This window comes from Rhea pennata, chromosome 1 (genome assembly GCF_028389875.1).
Source record: "Rhea pennata isolate bPtePen1 chromosome 1, bPtePen1.pri, whole genome shotgun sequence".
In the NCBI taxonomy this organism is placed as follows: Eukaryota; Metazoa; Chordata; class Aves; order Rheiformes; family Rheidae; genus Rhea; species Rhea pennata.
The window spans coordinates 212,476,805-212,498,341 of NC_084663.1; the positions used below are offsets into that span (position 1 = coordinate 212,476,805).

At 56.9% G+C, this 21,537-nt stretch overlaps 1 protein-coding gene and 7 non-coding genes across 8 annotated transcripts; all 8 read right to left on the reverse strand.

Moving 5' to 3' along the window:
- Nucleotides 1-281: 281 nt before the first annotated feature.
- Nucleotides 282-1,414, reverse strand: LOC134141771 (mid1-interacting protein 1-B-like). The gene is made up of 2 exons (XM_062578160.1): nt 970-1,414; nt 282-611 (listed from the first exon to the last, which is right to left on the reverse strand). Exon 1 carries the CDS (start codon nt 1,378-1,380, stop codon nt 991-993), a length of 390 nt encoding a protein of 129 aa, XP_062434144.1. The 5' UTR covers nt 1,381-1,414; the 3' UTR covers nt 282-611; nt 970-990.
- A 2,966-nt stretch (nt 1,415-4,380) lies between these two features.
- On the reverse strand, nt 4,381-4,453 carry TRNAV-CAC (transfer RNA valine (anticodon CAC)). The gene has a single exon. It is a non-coding gene; the product is annotated as a tRNA-Val (tRNA).
- A 2,409-nt stretch (nt 4,454-6,862) lies between these two features.
- TRNAV-AAC (transfer RNA valine (anticodon AAC)) lies at nt 6,863-6,935 on the reverse strand. The gene has a single exon. It is a non-coding gene; the product is annotated as a tRNA-Val (tRNA).
- Nucleotides 6,936-9,344: 2,409 nt separating this feature from the next.
- On the reverse strand, nt 9,345-9,417 carry TRNAV-CAC (transfer RNA valine (anticodon CAC)). Its single transcript has one exon. It is a non-coding gene; the product is annotated as a tRNA-Val (tRNA).
- Nucleotides 9,418-11,826: 2,409 nt separating this feature from the next.
- TRNAV-CAC (transfer RNA valine (anticodon CAC)) lies at nt 11,827-11,899 on the reverse strand. Its single transcript has one exon. It is a non-coding gene; the product is annotated as a tRNA-Val (tRNA).
- A 2,261-nt stretch (nt 11,900-14,160) lies between these two features.
- TRNAV-CAC (transfer RNA valine (anticodon CAC)) lies at nt 14,161-14,233 on the reverse strand. The gene has a single exon. It is a non-coding gene; the product is annotated as a tRNA-Val (tRNA).
- A 2,409-nt stretch (nt 14,234-16,642) lies between these two features.
- TRNAV-CAC (transfer RNA valine (anticodon CAC)) lies at nt 16,643-16,715 on the reverse strand. The gene has a single exon. It is a non-coding gene; the product is annotated as a tRNA-Val (tRNA).
- A 2,409-nt stretch (nt 16,716-19,124) lies between these two features.
- On the reverse strand, nt 19,125-19,197 carry TRNAV-CAC (transfer RNA valine (anticodon CAC)). Its single transcript has one exon. It is a non-coding gene; the product is annotated as a tRNA-Val (tRNA).
- Between the last annotated feature and the right edge of the window lie 2,340 nt (nt 19,198-21,537).

Genomic DNA, 21,537 nt, shown 5'->3' on the forward strand with positions numbered 1-21,537 from the left:
GATCTCCATCCCCAGGGATGGATGAGCTTCTACAAGGTGGATGCAAGGAAAGGGCCTGCCTTCTTCCACCACTGGGGCTGAGAAGTGGCCATGCCCACCATCATGAGCTGAGGCAGCACTGCTACAGCCAAACTGGGGACAGTCATGCAAGGACAGCGCACAGTTTTGTGTGGGGAGACAAGTCTTGGCTACTGGAAGAGGTAGTTTCCCCTTCCCTGACTCTGGGGGACGCCTCAGGCAGGGCTTCAATCTGAAGGAAAGCACCAACACTCACAAGAGCCTTCAAGGCAATAGTTTTATTAGCAAGGAGTGGGGGGAAACTCCCCTCAAAGTCCAGGTACCAGCTGGAGAAGGGGTTCAGCATTTACAAGGGCCTGGCGGAGTTCTCAGTGCAGTAGTGCAATGCAGTCATCTGCATGCTGCTCTTTGAAAATAAAGAGATATGTCTGGAGCCACGGAGCTCTTCTGATGGACCTCCAAAAAGATGGCAGATGATTCTTCATATGGGGACGACAGCCAATGTGGTTTTCCCAGGGTCAAAACCATTGCCATTGTGCAGCAGCACTGGTGGTCAGGGATGAGCTGCCTCAGTGCACAGAGGATGAGTTGGCCTGTGGGAAGAGGCAGAGGTAGTGTTTAACGGTGGCATGCTCTCCTTTGTGTCCCCTGTACTGATTCTGCAAGGGCATCTGCCATCACCCCAGAAAACCCATCCAGGGTGTCTTTATTGCTGGCTTGCCCAGCAAGAGACCTTATCCCCAGCCCCAGCACGCTAGAAATCAATCGTCCAGGAAGGTCTGTGTTGACAGGAGGAGATGAAGTGCTACTTGTAGCATGGAGATTTCAGTCTGCTGGCATTTGGCGAGCCCACACCAATGCCAAAGCATTTCCCCAGGACTCCCTGCGCTCAGGGACACTGGCTGCCTCTTGCCTTGTTCCCCTGGGCTCTGCGTGTCCCCATGCTCTTACCTTGGAGGTGGAGGGTCAGGTTCACCAGCTGGGCTGCCCTTCACTGAGGTTGATCTGCTCGAGGATTTGGCTGTACCGTCGGGTGAGGGCGTTGGCGTCTCTGGTGAGGTGGGTGAGCACCTGCTGCAAGCCGTTGAGGTGGTGGGACAGGCGCTCTTCCAGATCAGTGTCTACATCGTCGTCTGGGGCTTTGTGCATGCTGGCGCTGGGCAGGCTGTGCTCGGTGACGGACCCCAGGCCTCTCTCCACCACAGGCTTGATGGACTTCAGGAGCTGGTAGTGCTCGTACAGGTCCTTGCGACCACTGGCAGTGGGGGAGGCCTCATCGGGCTCCAGGAAGACCCCTCGGAGCAGGCTGGGAAACATCACCTCCTGCTCCATCTTCTGTGTGGCCGAGAAGTACTGCTCCATGGCCCAGCTCCTGTGGCTCCAGCAGAGCTTTTCTCAGCTCAGTGAGCACCGTCTGCTCCCTCTGCCCCCGGAGGGCTTTTTATGCCTGGGGCATCAGTCTGGGGTGGCCGTCCCTCCTCTCCTCTCAGCCAACGGCCGTGCTAGATCACAGTCAGGCTGGGACTTGGCTGCTGCCCCAGCTGTACCTCAGCCAGGGTGTAATCAGCCCTTGTTTGGCCTTCACCGGAACTGGCTGGAGATCCTGGTGCATTTCGACATGCAGATCAGGCCGTGGCCGCGAGGGGAGTTGCTGTGGGGCCTCCTCTTGGCCTGTCCTCCTTGAGCGGCTGCTGTTGAGAGGGGAGGGTGCCGAGCTCCTGCCCCCTTCCGCAGTGCTATGTCTCCTTTCTCTCCTTATGCAACGCTTGGTGCACAAACCTTCCTGAGAAATCGCGACCCACCATTTCGCCACAGCTAGCTCAGAGGTGATGGCGGTGAGCAGCAGCCAGGGAGCAATTTGGAAAGAACTCGCTGTCAGTGAGCCACTGCGTTGGGTTCGCCGTTACCTGAGAGCCAGGGCATCTAATTAGCGTGTGGCCGTGAGAAACTCACAAAGAAGCCCACTTCCGAGAGCTTTCCCCAGGCCACGGGTCGTGCTGAGGAAAGACAACCTGAGACCGGGACAGGGGAAGTCTTGCAGCTCGGGGCACTGAGCAGTCTCCGCGTGGGGAGAACAACGCGGTGCCTGGGGGGCAGCGTGGCTCAGGGCTTTCTGCTGCGACCGGGCGCGTGGGAGAGCTCAGCCAGGGCCCAGCACAGGTCTCTGCGAGGTGGCCGGTTTGGCGATGGAGAGGCCGTGGGCGCAGAGAAATTCCTGCCTGGAAACTCCTCGAGGAAGCCCGTTTTCTGCTCTCTCCTCTGCAAGGACGCAGCCCGTGCGCGGGACGACCACGCTGCCGCCCTCGCCCCCGTGCTCCCTGTCCATGCCCATGGAGTGGGACACGCTTGCTCACACCGACGGCGCTTCGGAGACCCCCACCACGGCGTCCCGGCACGGCCTGGGGGAGCCGGTGCTGCTCTGAAGCCTGGAGATGTCTCTGCATGGGTCCGGCCTGGGCACGTCACGGGGCCCTGGCGCAGCCGAGCTGCCAACAGCTGGGGCAACGGCCCGGCCGCGGGGACGGCGTCAGCCTGTCCTCATCACCGGGGCAGAGGCCAGGGCTGGGGAACCGGCCGGCTCTGCCTGCCCCAGCGTGGCTGTGTGGCAATAGGGCCCTATTTTGGGAATGTCCCGCAGGCCCCTTTGGCCTTTTGCCCCCCCGGCAATGGGCAGCGCTCCCGGACAGCGCTCCACGTGCGCACGCCGTGCTACCAGCAGCCCCACAAGCGTCCAGCTGTGCTGCACGAGCCAAAAGTGGGTGCTGGGAGCTCCCCTCTCCCCCCTGCACCAGCCTGTGCCCCCGCCTGCTCTGCGCACCCCCTTCCCTCGCCGCTACCCACCGTGGGATCCCCATGGAGGCACCAGCCCTGTCTGATGCAGGCTCAGGACTGCGCCCCATGCGTGGCCACCCCCAGTGTCCTCCTCCCCATCTCACTGACCCCAAATCGCCACAAGCAGTAATGTGCTTGTGCTCCCCACTCCCAACACGTCTGCTGCCGCGAGCCGAGCAGGCCCAGGGTCCAGCAGCTGTCTCAGCCTGCGTCCGGTCCCAGCAGCACTCTGTCGGGGTTTCCAGGCTTGCGAGGAGCCCTTGACTCCCTGCATTTCCCTAACGTGGGGGGGGGGGGCGGGGGGGGGGCAGAGGGGATTGAATCACAGGATGGCTTAGGTTGGAAGGGACCTCTGGAGATCATCTAGTCCAACCTCCCTGCTCAAGCAGGATCACCTAGAGCACGTTGCACAGGGTTGTGTCCAGGCAGCTTGTGAATATCTCCAGAGAAGGAGACTCCACAACCTCTCGGGACAACCTGGTCCAGTGCTCTGTCACTCTCACAGGGAAGAAATTCCCCCTCACGGTCAGGCGGAACTTCCTGTGCTTCAGTTTCTGCCCATTGCCTCTTGTCCTGTAACACGGGACAACTGAAAAGAGTTTGTCCCCGTCCCCTTGACACCCTCCCTTCAGGTACTTACACACACACTGATAAGATCCCCCCTCAGGCTTCTAATCCCCAGGCTGAAGAGCCCCAGCTCTCGCAGCCGTTCCTCCTAGGGCAGGTTCTCCAGCACTCTGATCATCCTCGTAGCCCCATGCTGGACTCTCTCCAGTAGCTCCATGTCTCTCTTGTGCTGGGGAGCCCAGAACTGGATGCAGGACTAAAGACGAGGCCTCCCAGGGCTAAGGAGAGGGGCAGGATCAACTCCCTCCACCTGCTTCCCAATGCACCCCTGGAGACCATTGGCCTTCCTGGCCATAAGGGCACACTGCTGGCTCATGGTCAACTTGATCACAACACAATCACTTCTCGCAGGGAAGAAATTCCCCCTCACCTTCAGGTGGAACTTCCTGTGCTTCAATTTCTGCCCATTGCAGAAATGCTGCTGACCTGCTGGCAACACTCTTTCCAATGCACCCCAGGAGACCACTGGCCTTCCTGGCCACAAGCCATGCTGGCTCATGGTCAACTTGCCATCCACCAGCACTCCCAGCTCCTCCTCTGCAGAGCTGCTCTCCACAAGGCCAGCCCCCAGCTCGGACTGGCAAAACTCTTCCCAATGCACCCCAGGAGACCACTGGCCTTCCTGGCCACAAGCCATGCTGGCTCATGGCCAACTTGCCATCTACCAGCACTCCCAGCTCCTTCTCTGCAGAGCTGCTCTCCACAAGGGCAGACCCCAGCTTGGGCTGGTGTCCATGGTTATTTCTCCCTAGGTGCAGGGCCCTCCACTTGCCCTTGTTGAACCTCAGGAGGTTCCTCTCCGCCCAACTCTCCAGCCTGTCCAGGTCTCTCTGGATGGCAGCACAGCCCTCAGGGGTGTCAGCCACTCCTCCCAGCTTGGCATCATCAGCAAACTAAACAATGTGTTTCTGCCCGGTCTCGAACCGGGGACCTTTCGCGTGTGAGGCGAATGTGATAACCACTACACTACAGAAACCCACCTGAATGGGGGTGGATAAAGGATCGGAATATTGGTGAAGCTGTGCTGAAACAACTGCTGAGAGCAGTGTCAGTCCCCTGCTTTCCTGGCGGAATTTGTCGGACCCTAGAAAGCCTCAGGAGAAGCACTAAACAAAGAAGCTTCCTCAAAGGTCCTCCAACACGCAAGCTCTTTGCCTGTCTCAGTGCCTGGGACACTCTTGATCCTTCCATGCTGCCAGAAAGGAGCCCGGCCAAGTCCAGGGTCCCAAACACATCCTGTAACCAGGCTTAGGGAGATCAGGTCTGTGCCAGGGTCCCTGGCAGACCAATGAGCCATGGAGAGAGCTCTGGGCACTGAGGTGCTGAGGCCGGGAGTCACGCTGCGCAGCTCACTCTTGGGGCATCCCGAGCCCTGAGCTTACCCTGGGCCAGCCTCCCTGGGAAGAGGCCATCAGCAGGCACTGCAGGTGAGCAGATGTCTGCTGAGGACACCTCATGTTCCGCGGACTCGTGGCTCCGAGCCCTGTCCTGGAGACAGCATGGTCTGGCTTTCATCCACCCGACCTTTCCCGTGGAGAAAGACATCTCATACCAAAAGTGTGCATACGGCTGGCTGTAGCCACAGACCTGGAAAAGCTGCTGCTGCATGGGTCTTCTGCTGCGGGAAGACCACCTCTGTGTATGCATAGGAGCCGGGCATGAAAGCTGGTGAGTGCCTCACCAGACTCACAGATCGCAGGGCAGTTGGGTTAGAAAAGACATCTGGAGTTCATCTAGTCCAACTCTGCCCAAGCAGGGTCACCAAGAGCAGGCTGCCCAGGACCCTGTCTGGTCAGGCTGTGAATATCTTCAAGCATGGAGATTTCACAACCTCTCAAGACAACCTGTTCCAGGGATCAGTCACCGTCACAGGAAAGAGTTTTCTAGTGTTCAAGCAGAACTCCGTATGTTCCAGTTTATGCCTGTTGCCTCTTGTCCTATCACAGGGCAACGCTGAGAAGAGCCTGGCCCTGTCCTCTTTACGCTCTCCCTTCAGATACTTCTACACACTGATAAGCTCGCTCAGCCTTTTCTTCTCCAGGCTGAACAGTCCCAACTCTCTCCTCATGAGAGATGCTCCAGTCTCTTCATCACCTTAGTAGCCTTTTGCTGAACTCACTCCAGTAGCCCCCTTGTACTGGAGAGCCCAGGACTGGAAACAGCACTCCAGGTGTGGCCTCACCACAGGAAGGATCACCTCCCTCAGCTTGCTGGCAACACTCCCCCGAACGTAGCCCAGGATGCCATTGGCCTTTGTTGCCACAAGAGCCCATTGCTGGCTCACGGTCAACTTGTTGTGCACCAGGACAAGGAATAGTGCAAGAAATGCACCCCACAAAAGGAGGACTGTTGAGCAAGGGCGGTTTTCAAGTGCTCAGAAACCGCCCTCGCATCACCCTGGCCAGACAGCTAGAAGAGCTGGGAGCATCCAGAAGGAGCTGAGGCCTCCTAGCAAGACCAGGTGCCCCCAACAGAGGGAACAGCCAGAGCCCAAGTGCTACTGGGGCTAGGCACAGGCTGAGGCAGCTGCGAGGCCCAGAGCCTGCCCAGCTCTCGGCAGCAGATGTGCTGGGAGCAGGGAGCACAAGCGCTCTTCTATCCCTGGTAGTTTGGAGTCAGCAAGACCAGGAGGAGGACGTTAGAGAATCACAGAATGGTTGAGGTTGATGGAAGGGACCTCTGGAGATCATCTAGTCCAACCTCCCTGCTCAAGCAGAGTCACCTGGAGCACATTGCACAGGATCACGTCCAGGCAGGTTTTGAATATCTCCAGACAAGGAGACTCCACAACCTCTCTGGGCAACCTGCTCCAGGGCTCCATCACTTCTCGCAGGGAAGAAATTCCCCCTCACCTTCAGGTGGAACTTCCTGTGCTTCAATTTCTGCCCATTGCAGAAATGCTGCTGACCTGCTGGCAACACTCTTTCCAATGCACCCCAGGAGACCACTGGCCTTCCTGGCCACAAGCCATGCTGGCTCATGGTCAACTTGCCATCCACCAGCACTCCCAGCTCCTCCTCTGCAGAGCTGCTCTCCACAAGGCCAGCCCCCAGCTCGGACTGGCAAAACTCTTCCCAATGCACCCCAGGAGACCACTGGCCTTCCTGGCCACAAGCCATGCTGGCTCATGGCCAACTTGCCATCTACCAGCACTCCCAGCTCCTTCTCTGCAGAGCTGCTCTCCACAAGGGCAGACCCCAGCTTGGGCTGGTGCCCATGGTTATTTCTCCCTAGGTGCAGGGCCCTCCACTTGCCCTTGCTGAACCTCAGGAGGTTCCTCTCCGCCCAACTCTCCAGCCTGTCCAGGTCTCTCTGGATGGCAGCACAGCCCTCAGGGGTGTCAGCCACTCCTCCCAGCTTGGCATCATCAGCAAACTAAACAATGTGTTTCTGCCCGGTCTCGAACCGGGGACCTTTCGCGTGTTAGGCGAATGTGATAACCACTACACTACAGAAACCCACCTGAATGGGGGTGGATAAAGGATCGGAATATTGGTGAAGCTGTGCTGAAACAACTGCTGAGAGCAGTGTCAGTCCCCTGCTTTCCTGGCGGAATTTGTCGGACCCTAGAAAGCCTCAGGAGAAGCACTAAACAAAGAAGCTTCCTCAAAGGTCCTCCAACACGCAAGCTCTTTGCCTGTCTCAGTGCCTGGGACACTCTTGATCCTTCCATGCTGCCAGAAAGGAGCCCGGCCAAGTCCAGGGTCCCAAACACATCCTGTAACCAGGCTTAGGGAGATCAGGTCTGTGCCAGGGTCCCTGGCAGACCAATGAGCCATGGAGAGAGCTCTGGGCACTGAGGTGCTGAGGCCGGGAGTCACGCTGCGCAGCTCACTCTTGGGGCATCCCGAGCCCTGAGCTTACCCTGGGCCAGCCTCCCTGGGAAGAGGCCATCAGCAGGCACTGCAGGTGAGCAGATGTCTGCTGAGGACACCTCATGTTCCGCGGACTCGTGGCTCCGAGCCCTGTCCTGGAGACAGCATGGTCTGGCTTTCATCCACCCGACTTTTCCCGTGGAGAAAGACATCTCATACCAAAAGTGTGCATACGGCTGGCTGTAGCCACAGACCTGGAAAAGCTGCTGCTGCATGGGTCTTCTGCTGCGGGAAGACCACCTCTGTGTATGCATAGGAGCCGGGCATGAAAGCTGGTGAGTGCCTCACCAGACTCACAGATCGCAGGGCAGTTGGGTTAGAAAAGACATCTGGAGTTCATCTAGTCCAACTCTGCCCAAGCAGGGTCACCAAGAGCAGGCTGCCCAGGACCCTGTCTGGTCAGGCTGTGAATATCTTCAAGCATGGAGATTTCACAACCTCTCAAGACAACCTGTTCCAGGGATCGGTCACCGTCACAGGAAAGAGTTTTCTAGTGTTCAAGCAGAACTCCGTATGTTCCAGTTTATGCCTGTTGCCTCTTGTCCTATCACAGGGCAACGCTGAGAAGAGCCTGGCCCTGTCCTCTTTACGCTCTCCCTTCAGATACTTCTACACACTGATAAGCTCGCTCAGCCTTTTCTTCTCCAGGCTGAACAGTCCCAACTCTCTCCTCATGAGAGATGCTCCAGTCTCTTCATCATCTTAGTAGCCTTTTGCTGAACTCACTCCAGTAGCCCCCTTGTACTGGAGAGCCCAGGACTGGAAACAGCACTCCAGGTGTGGCCTCACCACAGGAAGGATCACCTCCCTCAGCTTGCTGGCAACACTCCCCCGAACGTAGCCCAGGATGCCATTGGCCTTTGTTGCCACAAGAGCCCATTGCTGGCTCACGGTCAACTTGTTGTGCACCAGGACAAGGAATAGTGCAAGAAATGCACCCCACAAAAGGAGGACTGTTGAGCAAGGGCGGTTTTCAAGTGCTCAGAAACCGCCCTCGCATCACCCTGGCCAGACAGCTAGAAGAGCTGGGAGCATCCAGAAGGAGCTGAGGCCTCCTAGCAAGACCAGGTGCCCCCAACAGAGGGAACAGCCAGAGCCCAAGTGCTACTGGGGCTAGGCACAGGCTGAGGCAGCTGCGAGGCCCAGAGCCTGCCCAGCTCTCGGCAGCAGATGTGCTGGGAGCAGGGAGCACAAGCGCTCTTCTATCCCTGGTAGTTTGGAGTCAGCAAGACCAGGAGGAGGACGTTAGAGAATCACAGAATGGTTGAGGTTGATGGAAGGGACCTCTGGAGATCATCTAGTCCAACCTCCCTGCTCAAGCAGAGTCACCTGGAGCACATTGCACAGGATCACGTCCAGGCAGGTTTTGAATATCTCCAGACAAGGAGACTCCACGACCTCTCTGGGCAACCTGCTCCAGGGCTCCATCACTTCTCGCAGGGAAGAAATTCCCCCTCACCTTCAGGTGGAACTTCCTGTGCTTCAATTTCTGCCCATTGCAGAAATGCTGCTGACCTGCTGGCAACACTCTTTCCAATGCACCCCAGGAGACCACTGGCCTTCCTGGCCACAAGCCATGCTGGCTCATGGTCAACTTGCCATCCACCAGCACTCCCAGCTCCTCCTCTGCAGAGCTGCTCTCCACAAGGCCAGCCCCCAGCTCGGACTGGCAAAACTCTTCCCAATGCACCCCAGGAGACCACTGGCCTTCCTGGCCACAAGCCATGCTGGCTCATGGCCAACTTGCCATCTACCAGCACTCCCAGCTCCTTCTCTGCAGAGCTGCTCTCCACAAGGGCAGACCCCAGCTTGGGCTGATGCCCATGGTTATTTCTCCCTAGGTGCAGGGCCCTCCACTTGCCCTTGTTGAACCTCAGGAGGTTCCTCTCCGCCCAACTCTCCAGCCTGTCCAGGTCTCTCTGGATGGCAGCACAGCCCTCAGGGGTGTCAGCCACTCCTCCCAGCTTGGCATCATCAGCAAACTAAACAATGTGTTTCTGCCCGGTCTCGAACCGGGGACCTTTCGCGTGTGAGGCGAATGTGATAACCACTACACTACAGAAACCCACCTGAATGGGGGTGGATAAAGGATCGGAATATTGGTGAAGCTGTGCTGAAACAACTGCTGAGAGCAGTGTCAGTCCCCTGCTTTCCTGGCGGAATTTGTCGGACCCTAGAAAGCCTCAGGAGAAGCACTAAACAAAGAAGCTTCCTCAAAGGTCCTCCAACACGCAAGCTCTTTGCCTGTCTCAGTGCCTGGGACACTCTTGATCCTTCCATGCTGCCAGAAAGGAGCCCGGCCAAGTCCAGGGTCCCAAACACATCCTGTAACCAGGCTTAGGGAGATCAGGTCTGTGCCAGGGTCCCTGGCAGACCAATGAGCCATGGAGAGAGCTCTGGGCACTGAGGTGCTGAGGCCGGGAGTCACGCTGCGCAGCTCACTCTTGGGGCATCCCGAGCCCTGAGCTTACCCTGGGCCAGCCTCCCTGGGAAGAGGCCATCAGCAGGCACTGCAGGTGAGCAGATGTCTGCTGAGGACACCTCATGTTCCGCGGACTCGTGGCTCCGAGCCCTGTCCTGGAGACAGCATGGTCTGGCTTTCATCCACCCGACTTTTCCCGTGGAGAAAGACATCTCATACCAAAAGTGTGCATACGGCTGGCTGTAGCCACAGACCTGGAAAAGCTGCTGCTGCATGGGTCTTCTGCTGCGGGAAGACCACCTCTGTGTATGCATAGGAGCCGGGCATGAAAGCTGGTGAGTGCCTCACCAGACTCACAGATTGCAGGGCAGTTGGGTTAGAAAAGACATCTGGAGTTCATCTAGTCCAACTCTGCCCAAGCAGGGTCACCAAGAGCAGGCTGCCCAGGACCCTGTCTGGTCAGGCTGTGAATATCTTCAAGCATGGAGATTTCACAACCTCTCAAGACAACCTGTTCCAGGGATCAGTCACCGTCACAGGAAAGAGTTTTCTAGTGTTCAAGCAGAACTCCGTATGTTCCAGTTTATGCCTGTTGCCTCTTGTCCTATCACAGGGCAACGCTGAGAAGAGCCTGGCCCTGTCCTCTTTACGCTCTCCCTTCAGATACTTCTACACACTGATAAGCTCGCTCAGCCTTTTCTTCTCCAGGCTGAACAGTCCCAACTCTCTCCTCATGAGAGATGCTCCAGTCTCTTCATCACCTTAGTAGCCTTTTGCTGAACTCACTCCAGTAGCCCCCTTGTACTGGAGAGCCCAGGACTGGAAACAGCACTCCAGGTGTGGCCTCACCACAGGAAGGATCACCTCCCTCAGCTTGCTGGCAACACTCCCCCGAACGTAGCCCAGGATGCCATTGGCCTTTGTTGCCACAAGAGCCCATTGCTGGCTCACGGTCAACTTGTTGTGCACCAGGACAAGGAATAGTGCAAGAAATGCACCCCACAAAAGGAGGACTGTTGAGCAAGGGCGGTTTTCAAGTGCTCAGAAACCGCCCTCGCATCACCCTGGCCAGACAGCTAGAAGAGCTGGGAGCATCCAGAAGGAGCTGAGGCCTCCTAGCAAGACCAGGTGCCCCCAACAGAGGGAACAGCCAGAGCCCAAGTGCTACTGGGGCTAGGCACAGGCTGAGGCAGCTGCGAGGCCCAGAGCCTGCCCAGCTCTCGGCAGCAGATGTGCTGGGAGCAGGGAGCACAAGCGCTCTTCTATCCCTGGTAGTTTGGAGTCAGCAAGACCAGGAGGAGGACGTTAGAGAATCACAGAATGGTTGAGGTTGATGGAAGGGACCTCTGGAGATCATCTAGTCCAACCTCCCTGCTCAAGCAGAGTCACCTGGAGCACATTGCACAGGATCACGTCCAGGCAGGTTTTGAATATCTCCAGACAAGGAGACTCCACAACCTCTCTGGGCAACCTGCTCCAGGGCTCCATCACTTCTCGCAGGGAAGAAATTCCCCCTCACCTTCAGGTGGAACTTCCTGTGCTTCAATTTCTGCCCATTGCAGAAATGCTGCTGACCTGCTGGCAACACTCTTTCCAATGCACCCCAGGAGACCACTGGCCTTCCTGGCCACAAGCCATGCTGGCTCATGGTCAACTTGCCATCCACCAGCACTCCCAGCTCCTCCTCTGCAGAGCTGCTCTCCACAAGGCCAGCCCCCAGCTCGGACTGGCAAAACTCTTCCCAATGCACCCCAGGAGACCACTGGCCTTCCTGGCCACAAGCCATGCTGGCTCATGGCCAACTTGCCATCTACCAGCACTCCCAGCTCCTTCTCTGCAGAGCTGCTCTCCACAAGGGCAGACCCCAGCTTGGGCTGATGCCCATGGTTATTTCTCCCTAGGTGCAGGGCCCTCCACTTGCCCTTGTTGAACCTCAGGAGGTTCCTCTCCGCCCAACTCTCCAGCCTGTCCAGGTCTCTCTGGATGGCAGCACAGCCCTCAGGGGTGTCAGCCACTCCTCCCAGCTTGGCATCATCAGCAAACTAAACAATGTGTTTCTGCCCGGTCTCGAACCGGGGACCTTTCGCGTGTGAGGCGAATGTGATAACCACTACACTACAGAAACCCACCTGAATGGGGGTGGATAAAGGATCGGAATATTGGTGAAGCTGTGCTGAAACAACTGCTGAGAGCAGTGTCAGTCCCCTGCTTTCCTGGCGGAATTTGTCGGACCCTAGAAAGCCTCAGGAGAAGCACTAAACAAAGAAGCTTCCTCAAAGGTCCTCCAACACGCAAGCTCTTTGCCTGTCTCAGTGCCTGGGACACTCTTGATCCTTCCATGCTGCCAGAAAGGAGCCCGGCCAAGTCCAGGGTCCCAAACACATCCTGTAACCAGGCTTAGGGAGATCAGGTCTGTGCCAGGGTCCCTGGCAGACCAATGAGCCATGGAGAGAGCTCTGGGCACTGAGGTGCTGAGGCCGGGAGTCACGCTGCGCAGCTCACTCTTGGGGCATCCCGAGCCCTGAGCTTACCCTGGGCCAGCCTCCCTGGGAAGAGGCCATCAGCAGGCACTGCAGGTGAGCAGATGTCTGCTGAGGACACCTCATGTTCCGCGGACTCGTGGCTCCGAGCCCTGTCCTGGAGACAGCATGGTCTGGCTTTCATCCACCCGACTTTTCCCGTGGAGAAAGACATCTCATACCAAAAGTGTGCATACGGCTGGCTGTAGCCACAGACCTGGAAAAGCTGCTGCTGCATGGGTCTTCTGCTGCGGGAAGACCACCTCTGTGTATGCATAGGAGCCGGGCATGAAAGCTGGTGAGTGCCTCACCAGACTCACAGATCGCAGGGCAGTTGGGTTAGAAAAGACATCTGGAGTTCATCTAGTCCAACTCTGCCCAAGCAGGGTCACCAAGAGCAGGCTGCCCAGGACCCTGTCTGGTCAGGCTGTGAATATCTTCAAGCATGGAGATTTCACAACCTCTCAAGACAACCTGTTCCAGGGATCAGTCACCGTCACAGGAAAGAGTTTTCTAGTGTTCAAGCAGAACTCCGTATGTTCCAGTTTATGCCTGTTGCCTCTTGTCCTATCACAGGGCAACGCTGAGAAGAGCCTGGCCCTGTCCTCTTTACGCTCTCCCTTCAGATACTTCTACACACTGATAAGCTCGCTCAGCCTTTTCTTCTCCAGGCTGAACAGTCCCAACTCTCTCCTCATGAGAGATGCTCCAGTCTCTTCATCATCTTAGTAGCCTTTTGCTGAACTCACTCCAGTAGCCCCCTTGTACTGGAGAGCCCAGGACTGGAAACAGCACTCCAGGTGTGGCCTCACCACGGGAAGGATCACCTCCCTCAGCTTGCTGGCAACACTCCTCCGAACGTAGCCCAGGATGCCATTGGCCTTTGTTGCCACAAGAGCCCATTGCTGGCTCACGGTCAACTTGTTGTGCACCAGGACAAGGAATAGTGCAAGAAATGCACCCCACAAAAGGAGGACTGTTGAGCAAGGGCGGTTTTCAAGTGCTCAGAAACCGCCCTCGCATCACCCTGGCCAGACAGCTAGAAGAGCTGGGAGCATCCAGAAGGAGCTGAGGCCTCCTAGCAAGACCAGGTGCCCCCAACAGAGGGAACAGCCAGAGCCCAAGTGCTACTGGGGCTAGGCACAGGCTGAGGCAGCTGCGAGGCCCAGAGCCTGCCCAGCTCTCGGCAGCAGATGTGCTGGGAGCAGGGAGCACAAGCGCTCTTCTATCCCTGGTAGTTTGGAGTCAGCAAGACCAGGAGGAGGACGTTAGAGAATCACAGAATGGTTGAGGTTGATGGAAGGGACCTCTGGAGATCATCTAGTCCAACCTCCCTGCTCAAGCAGAGTCACCTGGAGCACATTGCACAGGATCACGTCCAGGCAGGTTTTGAATATCTCCAGACAAGGAGACTCCACAACCTCTCTGGGCAACCTGCTCCAGGGCTCCATCACTTCTCGCAGGGAAGAAATTCCCCCTCACCTTCAGGTGGAACTTCCTGTGCTTCAATTTCTGCCCATTGCAGAAATGCTGCTGACCTGCTGGCAACACTCTTTCCAATGCACCCCAGGAGACCACTGGCCTTCCTGGCCACAAGCCATGCTGGCTCATGGCCAACTTGCCATCTACCAGCACTCCCAGCTCCTTCTCTGCAGAGCTGCTCTCCACAAGGGCAGACCCCAGCTTGGGCTGGTGCCCATGGTTATTTCTCCCTAGGTGCAGGGCCCTCCACTTGCCCTTGTTGAACCTCAGGAGGTTCCTCTCCGCCCAACTCTCCAGCCTGTCCAGGTCTCTCTGAATGGCAGCACAGCCCTCAGGGGTGTCAGCCACTCCTCCCAGCTTGGCATCATCAGCAAACTAAACAATGTGTTTCTGCCCGGTCTCGAACCGGGGACCTTTCGCGTGTGAGGCGAATGTGATAACCACTACACTACAGAAACCCACCTGAATGGGGGTGGATAAAGGATCGGAATATTGGTGAAGCTGTGCTGAAACAACTGCTGAGAGCAGTGTCAGTCCCCTGCTTTCCTGGCGGAATTTGTCGGACCCTAGAAAGCCTCAGGAGAAGCACTAAACAAAGAAGCTTCCTCAAAGGTCCTCCAACACGCAAGCTCTTTGCCTGTCTCAGTGCCTGGGACACTCTTGATCCTTCCATGCTGCCAGAAAGGAGCCCGGCCAAGTCCAGGGTCCCAAACACATCCTGTAACCAGGCTTAGGGAGATCAGGTCTGTGCCAGGGTCCCTGGCAGACCAATGAGCCATGGAGAGAGCTCTGGGCACTGAGGTGCTGAGGCCGGGAGTCACGCTGCGCAGCTCACTCTTGGGGCATCCCGAGCCCTGAGCTTACCCTGGGCCAGCCTCCCTGGGAAGAGGCCATCAGCAGGCACTGCAGGTGAGCAGATGTCTGCTGAGGACACCTCATGTTCCGCGGACTCGTGGCTCCGAGCCCTGTCCTGGAGACAGCATGGTCTGGCTTTCATCCACCCGACTTTTCCCGTGGAGAAAGACATCTCATACCAAAAGTGTGCATAGGGCTGGCTGTAGCCACAGACCTGGAAAAGCTGCTGCTGCATGGGTCTTCTGCTGCGGGAAGACCACCTCTGTGTATGCATAGGAGCCGGGCATGAAAGCTGGTGAGTGCCTCACCAGACTCACAGATCGCAGGGCAGTTGGGTTAGAAAAGACATCTGGAGTTCATCTAGTCCAACTCTGCCCAAGCAGGGTCACCAAGAGCAGGCTGCCCAGGACCCTGTCTGGTCAGGCTGTGAATATCTTCAAGCATGGAGATTTCACAACCTCTCAAGACAACCTGTTCCAGGGATCAGTCACCGTCACAGGAAAGAGTTTTCTAGTGTTCAAGCAGAACTCCGTATGTTCCAGTTTATGCCTGTTGCCTCTTGTCCTATCACAGGGCAACGCTGAGAAGAGCCTGGCCCTGTCCTCTTTACGCTCTCCCTTCAGATACTTCTACACACTGATAAGCTCGCTCAGCCTTTTCTTCTCCAGGCTGAACAGTCCCAACTCTCTCCTCATGAGAGATGCTCCAGTCTCTTCATCACCTTAGTAGCCTTTTGCTGAACTCACTCCAGTAGCCCCCTTGTACTGGAGAGCCCAGGACTGGAAACAGCACTCCAGGTGTGGCCTCACCACAGGAAGGATCACCTCCCTCAGCTTGCTGGCAACACTCCCCCGAACGTAGCCCAGGATGCCATTGGCCTTTGTTGCCACAAGAGCCCAATGCTGGCTCACGGTCAACTTGTTGTGCACCAGGACAAGGAATAGTGCAAGAAATGCACCCCACAAAAGGAGGACTGTTGAGCAAGGGCGGTTTTCAAGTGCTCAGAAACCGCCCTCGCATCACCCTGGCCAGACAGCTAGAAGAGCTGGGAGCATCCAGAAGGAGCTGAGGCCTCCTAGCAAGACCAGGTGCCCCCAACAGAGGGAACAGCCAGAGCCCAAGTGCTACTGGGGCTAGGCACAGGCTGAGGCAGCTGCGAGGCCCAGAGCCTGCCCAGCTCTCGGCAGCAGATGTGCTGGGAGCAGGGAGCACAAGCGCTCTTCTATCCCTGGTAGTTTGGAGTCAGCAAGACCAGGAGGAGGACGTTAGAGAATCACAGAATGGTTGAGGTTGATGGAAGGGACCTCTGGAGATCATCTAGTCCAACCTCCCTGCTCAAGCAGAGTCACCTGGAGCACATTGCACAGGATCACGTCCAGGCAGGTTTTGAATATCTCCAGACAAGGAGACTCCACAACCTCTCTGGGCAACCTGCTCCAGGGCTCCATCACTTCTCGCAGGGAAGAAATTCCCCCTCACCTTCAGGTGGAACTTCCTGTGCTTCAATTTCTGCCCATTGCAGAAATGCTGCTGACCTGCTGGCAACACTCTTTCCAATGCACCCCAGGAGACCACTGGCCTTCCTGGCCACAAGCCATGCTGGCTCATGGTCAACTTGCCATCCACCAGCACTCCCAGCTCCTCCTCTGCAGAGCTGCTCTCCACAAGGCCAGCCCCCAGCTCGGACTGGCAAAACTCTTCCCAATGCACCCCAGGAGACCACTGGCCTTCCTGGCCACAAGCCATGCTGGCTCATGGCCAACTTGCCATCTACCAGCACTCCCAGCTCCTTCTCTGCAGAGCTGCTCTCCACAAGGGCAGACCCCAGCTTGGGCTGATGCCCATGGTTATTTCTCCCTAGGTGCAGGGCCCTCCACTTGCCCTTGTTGAACCTCAGGAGGTTCCTCTCCGCCCAACTCTCCAGCCTGTCCAGGTCTCTCTGGATGGCAGCACAGCCCTCAGGGGTGTCAGCCACTCCTCCCAGCTTGGCATCATCAGCAAACTAAACAATGTGTTTCTGCCCGGTCTCGAACCGGGGACCTTTCGCGTGTGAGGCGAATGTGATAACCACTACACTACAGAAACCCACCTGAATGGGGGTGGATAAAGGATCGGAATATTGGTGAAGCTGTGCTGAAACAACTGCTGAGAGCAGTGTCAGTCCCCTGCTTTCCTGGCGGAATTTGTCGGACCCTAGAAAGCCTCAGGAGAAGCACTAAACAAAGAAGCTTCCTCAAAGGTCCTCCAACACGCAAGCTCTTTGCCTGTCTCAGTGCCTGGGACACTCTTGATCCTTCCATGCTGCCAGAAAGGAGCCCGGCCAAGTCCAGGGTCCCAAACACATCCTGTAACCAGGCTTAGGGAGATCAGGTCTGTGCCAGGGTCCCTGGCAGACCAATGAGCCATGGAGAGAGCTCTGGGCACTGAGGTGCTGAGGCCGGGAGTCACGCTGCGCAGCTCACTCTTGGGGCATCCCGAGCCCTGAGCTTACCCTGGGCCAGCCTCCCTGGGAAGAGGCCATCAGCAGGCACTGCAGGTGAGCAGATGTCTGCTGAGGACACCTCATGTTCCGCGGACTCGTGGCTCCGAGCCCTGTCCTGGAGACAGCATGGTCTGGCTTTCATCCACCCGACTTTTCCCGTGGAGAAAGACATCTCATACCAAAAGTGTGCATACGGCTGGCTGTAGCCACAGACCTGGAAAAGCTGCTGCTGCATGGGTCTTCTGCTGCGGGAAGACCACCTCTGTGTATGCATAGGAGCCGGGCATGAAAGCTGGTGAGTGCCTCACCAGACTCACAGATCGCAGGGCAGTTGGGTTAGAAAAGACATCTGGAGTTCATCTAGTCCAACTCTGCCCAAGCAGGGTCACCAAGAGCAGGCTGCCCAGGACCCTGTCTGGTCAGGCTGTGAATATCTTCAAGCATGGAGATTTCACAACCTCTCAAGACAACCTGTTCCAGGGATCAGTCACCGTCACAGGAAAGAGTTTTCTAGTGTTCAAGCAGAACTCCGTATGTTCCAGTTTATGCCTGTTGCCTCTTGTCCTATCACAGGGCAACGCTGAAAAGAGCCTGGCCCTGTCCTCTTTACGCTCTCCCTTCAGATACTTCTACACACTGATAAGCTCGCTCAGCCTTTTCTTCTCCAGGCTGAACAGTCCCAACTCTCTCCTCATGAGAGATGCTCCAGTCTCTTCATCACCTTAGTAGCCTTTTGCTGAACTCACTCCAGTAGCCCCCTTGTACTGGAGAGCCCAGGACTGGAAACAGCACTCCAGGTGTGGCCTCACCACAGGAAGGATCACCTCCCTCAGCTTGCTGGCAACACTCCCCCGAACGTAGCCCAGGATGCCATTGGCCTTTGTTGCCACAAGAGCCCAATGCTGGCTCACGGTCAACTTGTTGTGCACCAGGACAAGGAATAGTGCAAGAAATGCACCCCACAAAAGGAGGACTGTTGAGCAAGGGCAGTTTTCAAGTGCTCAGAAACCGCCCTCGCATCACCCTGGCCAGACAGCTAGAAGAGCTGGGAGCATCCAGAAGGAGCTGAGGCCTCCTAGCAAGACCAGGTGCCCCCAACAGAGGGAACAGCCAGAGCCCAAGTGCTACTGGGGCTAGGCACAGGCTGAGGCAGCTGCGAGGCCCAGAGCCTGCCCAGCTCTCGGCAGCAGATGTGCTGGGAGCAGGGAGCACAAGCGCTCTTCTATCCCTGGTAGTTTGGAGTCAGCAAGACCAGGAGGAGGACGTTAGAGAATCACAGAATGGTTGAGGTTGATGGAAGGGACCTCTGGAGATCATCTAGTCCAACCTCCCTGCTCAAGCAGAGTCACCTGGAGCACATTGCACAGGATCACGTCCAGGCAGGTTTTGAATATCTCCAGACAAGGAGACTCCACAACCTCTCTGGGCAACCTGCTCCAGGGCTCCATCACTTCTCGCAGGGAAGAAATTCCCCCTCACCTTCAGGTGGAACTTCCTGTGCTTCAATTTCTGCCCATTGCAGAAATGCTGCTGACCTGCTGGCAACACTCTTTCCAATGCACCCCAGGAGACCACTGGCCTTCCTGGCCACAAGCCATGCTGGCTCATGGTCAACTTGCCATCCACCAGCACTCCCAGCTCCTCCTCTGCAGAGCTGCTCTCCACAAGGCCAGCCCCCAGCTCGGACTGGCAAAACTCTTCCCAATGCACCCCAGGAGACCACTGGCCTTCCTGGCCACAAGCCATGCTGGCTCATGGCCAACTTGCCATCTACCAGCACTCCCAGCTCCTTCTCTGCAGAGCTGCTCTCCACAAGGGCAGACCCCAGCTTGGGCTGATGCCCATGGTTATTTCTCCCTAGGTGCAGGGCCCTCCACTTGCCCTTGTTGAACCTCAGGAGGTTCCTCTCCGCCCAACTCTCCAGCCTGTCCAGGTCTCTCTGGATGGCAGCACAGCCCTCAGGGGTGTCAGCCACTCCTCCCAGCTTGGCATCATCAGCAAACTAAACAATGTGTTTCTGCCCGGTCTCGAACCGGGGACCTTTCGCGTGTGAGGCGAATGTGATAACCACTACACTACAGAAACCCACCTGAATGGGGGTGGATAAAGGATCGGAATATTGGTGAAGCTGTGCTGAAACAACTGCTGAGAGCAGTGTCAGTCCCCTGCTTTCCTGGCGGAATTTGTCGGACCCTAGAAAGCCTCAGGAGAAGCACTAAACAAAGAAGCTTCCTCAAAGGTCCTCCAACACGCAAGCTCTTTGCCTGTCTCAGTGCCTGGGACACTCTTGATCCTTCCATGCTGCCAGAAAGGAGCCCGGCCAAGTCCAGGGTCCCAAACACATCCTGTAACCAGGCTTAGGGAGATCAGGTCTGTGCCAGGGTCCCTGGCAGACCAATGAGCCATGGAGAGAGCTCTGGGCACTGAGGTGCTGAGGCCGGGAGTCACGCTGCACAGCTCACTCTTGGGGCATCCCGAGCCCTGAGCTTACCCTGGGCCAGCCTCCCTGGGAAGAGGCCATCAGCAGGCACTGCAGGTGAGCAGATGTCTGCTGAGGACACCTCATGTTCCGCGGACTCGTGGCTCCGAGCCCTGTCCTGGAGACAGCATGGTCTGGCTTTCATCCACCCGACTTTTCCCGTGGAGAAAGACATCTCATACCAAAAGTGTGCATAGGGCTGGCTGTAGCCACAGACCTGGAAAAGCTGCTGCTGCATGGGTCTTCTGCTGCGGGAAGACCACCTCTGTGTATGCATAGGAGCCGGGCATGAAAGCTGGTGAGTGCCTCACCAGACTCACAGATCGCAGGGCAGTTGGGTTAGAAAAGACATCTGGAGTTCATCTAGTCCAACTCTGCCCAAGCAGGGTCACCAAGAGCAGGCTGCCCAGGACCCTGTCTGGTCAGGCTGTGAATATCTTCAAGCATGGAGATTTCACAACCTCTCAAGACAACCTGTTCCAGGGATCAGTCACCGTCACAGGAAAGAGTTTTCTAGTGTTCAAGCAGAACTCCGTATGTTCCAGTTTATGCCTGTTGCCTCTTGTCCTATCACAGGGCAACGCTGAAAAGAGCCTGGCCCTGTCCTCTTTACGCTCTCCCTTCAGATACTTCTACACACTGATAAGCTCGCTCAGCCTTTTCTTCTCCAGGCTGAACAGTCCCAACTCTCTCCTCATGAGAGATGCTCCAGTCTCTTCATCACCTTAGTAGCCTTTTGCTGAACTCACTCCAGTAGCCCCCTTGTACTGGAGAGCCCAGGACTGGAAACAGCACTCCAGGTGTGGCCTCACCACAGGAAGGATCACCTCCCTCAGCTTGCTGGCAACACTCCCCCGAACGTAGCCCAGGATGCCATTGGCCTTTGTTGCCACAAGAGCCCATTGCTGGCTCACGGTCAGCTTGTTGTGCACCAGGACAAGGAATAGTGCAAGAAATGCACCCCACAAAAGGAGGACTGTTGAGCAAGGGCGGTTTTCAAGTGCTCAGAAACCGCCCTCGCATCACCCTGGCCAGACAGCTAGAAGAGCTGGGAGCATCCAGAAGGAGCTGAGGCCTCCTAGCAAGACCAGGTGCCCCCAACAGAGGGAACAGCCAGAGCCCAAGTGCTACTGGGGCTAGGCACAGGCTGAGGCAGCTGCGAGGCCCAGAGCCTGCCCAGCTCTCGGCAGCAGATGTGCTGGGAGCAGGGAGCACAAGCGCTCTTCTATCCCTGGTAGTTTGGAGTCAGCAAGACCAGGAGGAGGACGTTAGAGAATCACAGAATGGTTGAGGTTGATGGAAGGGACCTCTGGAGATCATCTAGTCCAACCTCCCTGCTCAAGCAGAGTCACCTGGAGCACATTGCACAGGATCACGTCCAGGCAGGTTTTGAATATCTCCAGACAAGGAGACTCCACAACCTCTCTGGGCAACCTGCTCCAGGGCTCCATCACTTCTCGCAGGGAAGAAATTCCCCCTCACCTTCAGGTGGAACTTCCTGTGCTTCAATTTCTGCCCATTGCAGAAATGCTGCTGACCTGCTGGCAACACTCTTTCCAATGCACCCCAGGAGACCACTGGCCTTCCTGGCCACAAGCCATGCTGGCTCATGGTCAACTTGCCATCCACCAGCACTCCCAGCTCCTCCTCTGCAGAGCTGCTCTCCACAAGGCCAGCCCCCAGCTCGGACTGGCAAAACTCTTCCCAATGCACCCCAGGAGACCACTGGCCTTCCTGGCCACAAGCCATGCTGGCTCATGGCCAACTTGCCATCTACCAGCACTCCCAGCTCCTTCTCTGCAGAGCTGCTCTCCACAAGGGCAGACCCCAGCTTGGGCTGATGCCCATGGTTATTTCTCCCTAGGTGCAGGGCCCTCCACTTGCCCTTGTTGAACCTCAGGAGGTTCCTCTCCGCCCAACTCTCCAGCCTGTCCAGGTCTCTCTGG

Bases quoted from the DNA above. Each gene is read 5' to 3' on its own strand.
- LOC134141771 (XM_062578160.1), bottom strand. From the start codon at position 1,380: ATGGAGCAGTACTTCTCGGCCACACAGAAGATGGAGCAGGAGGTGATG.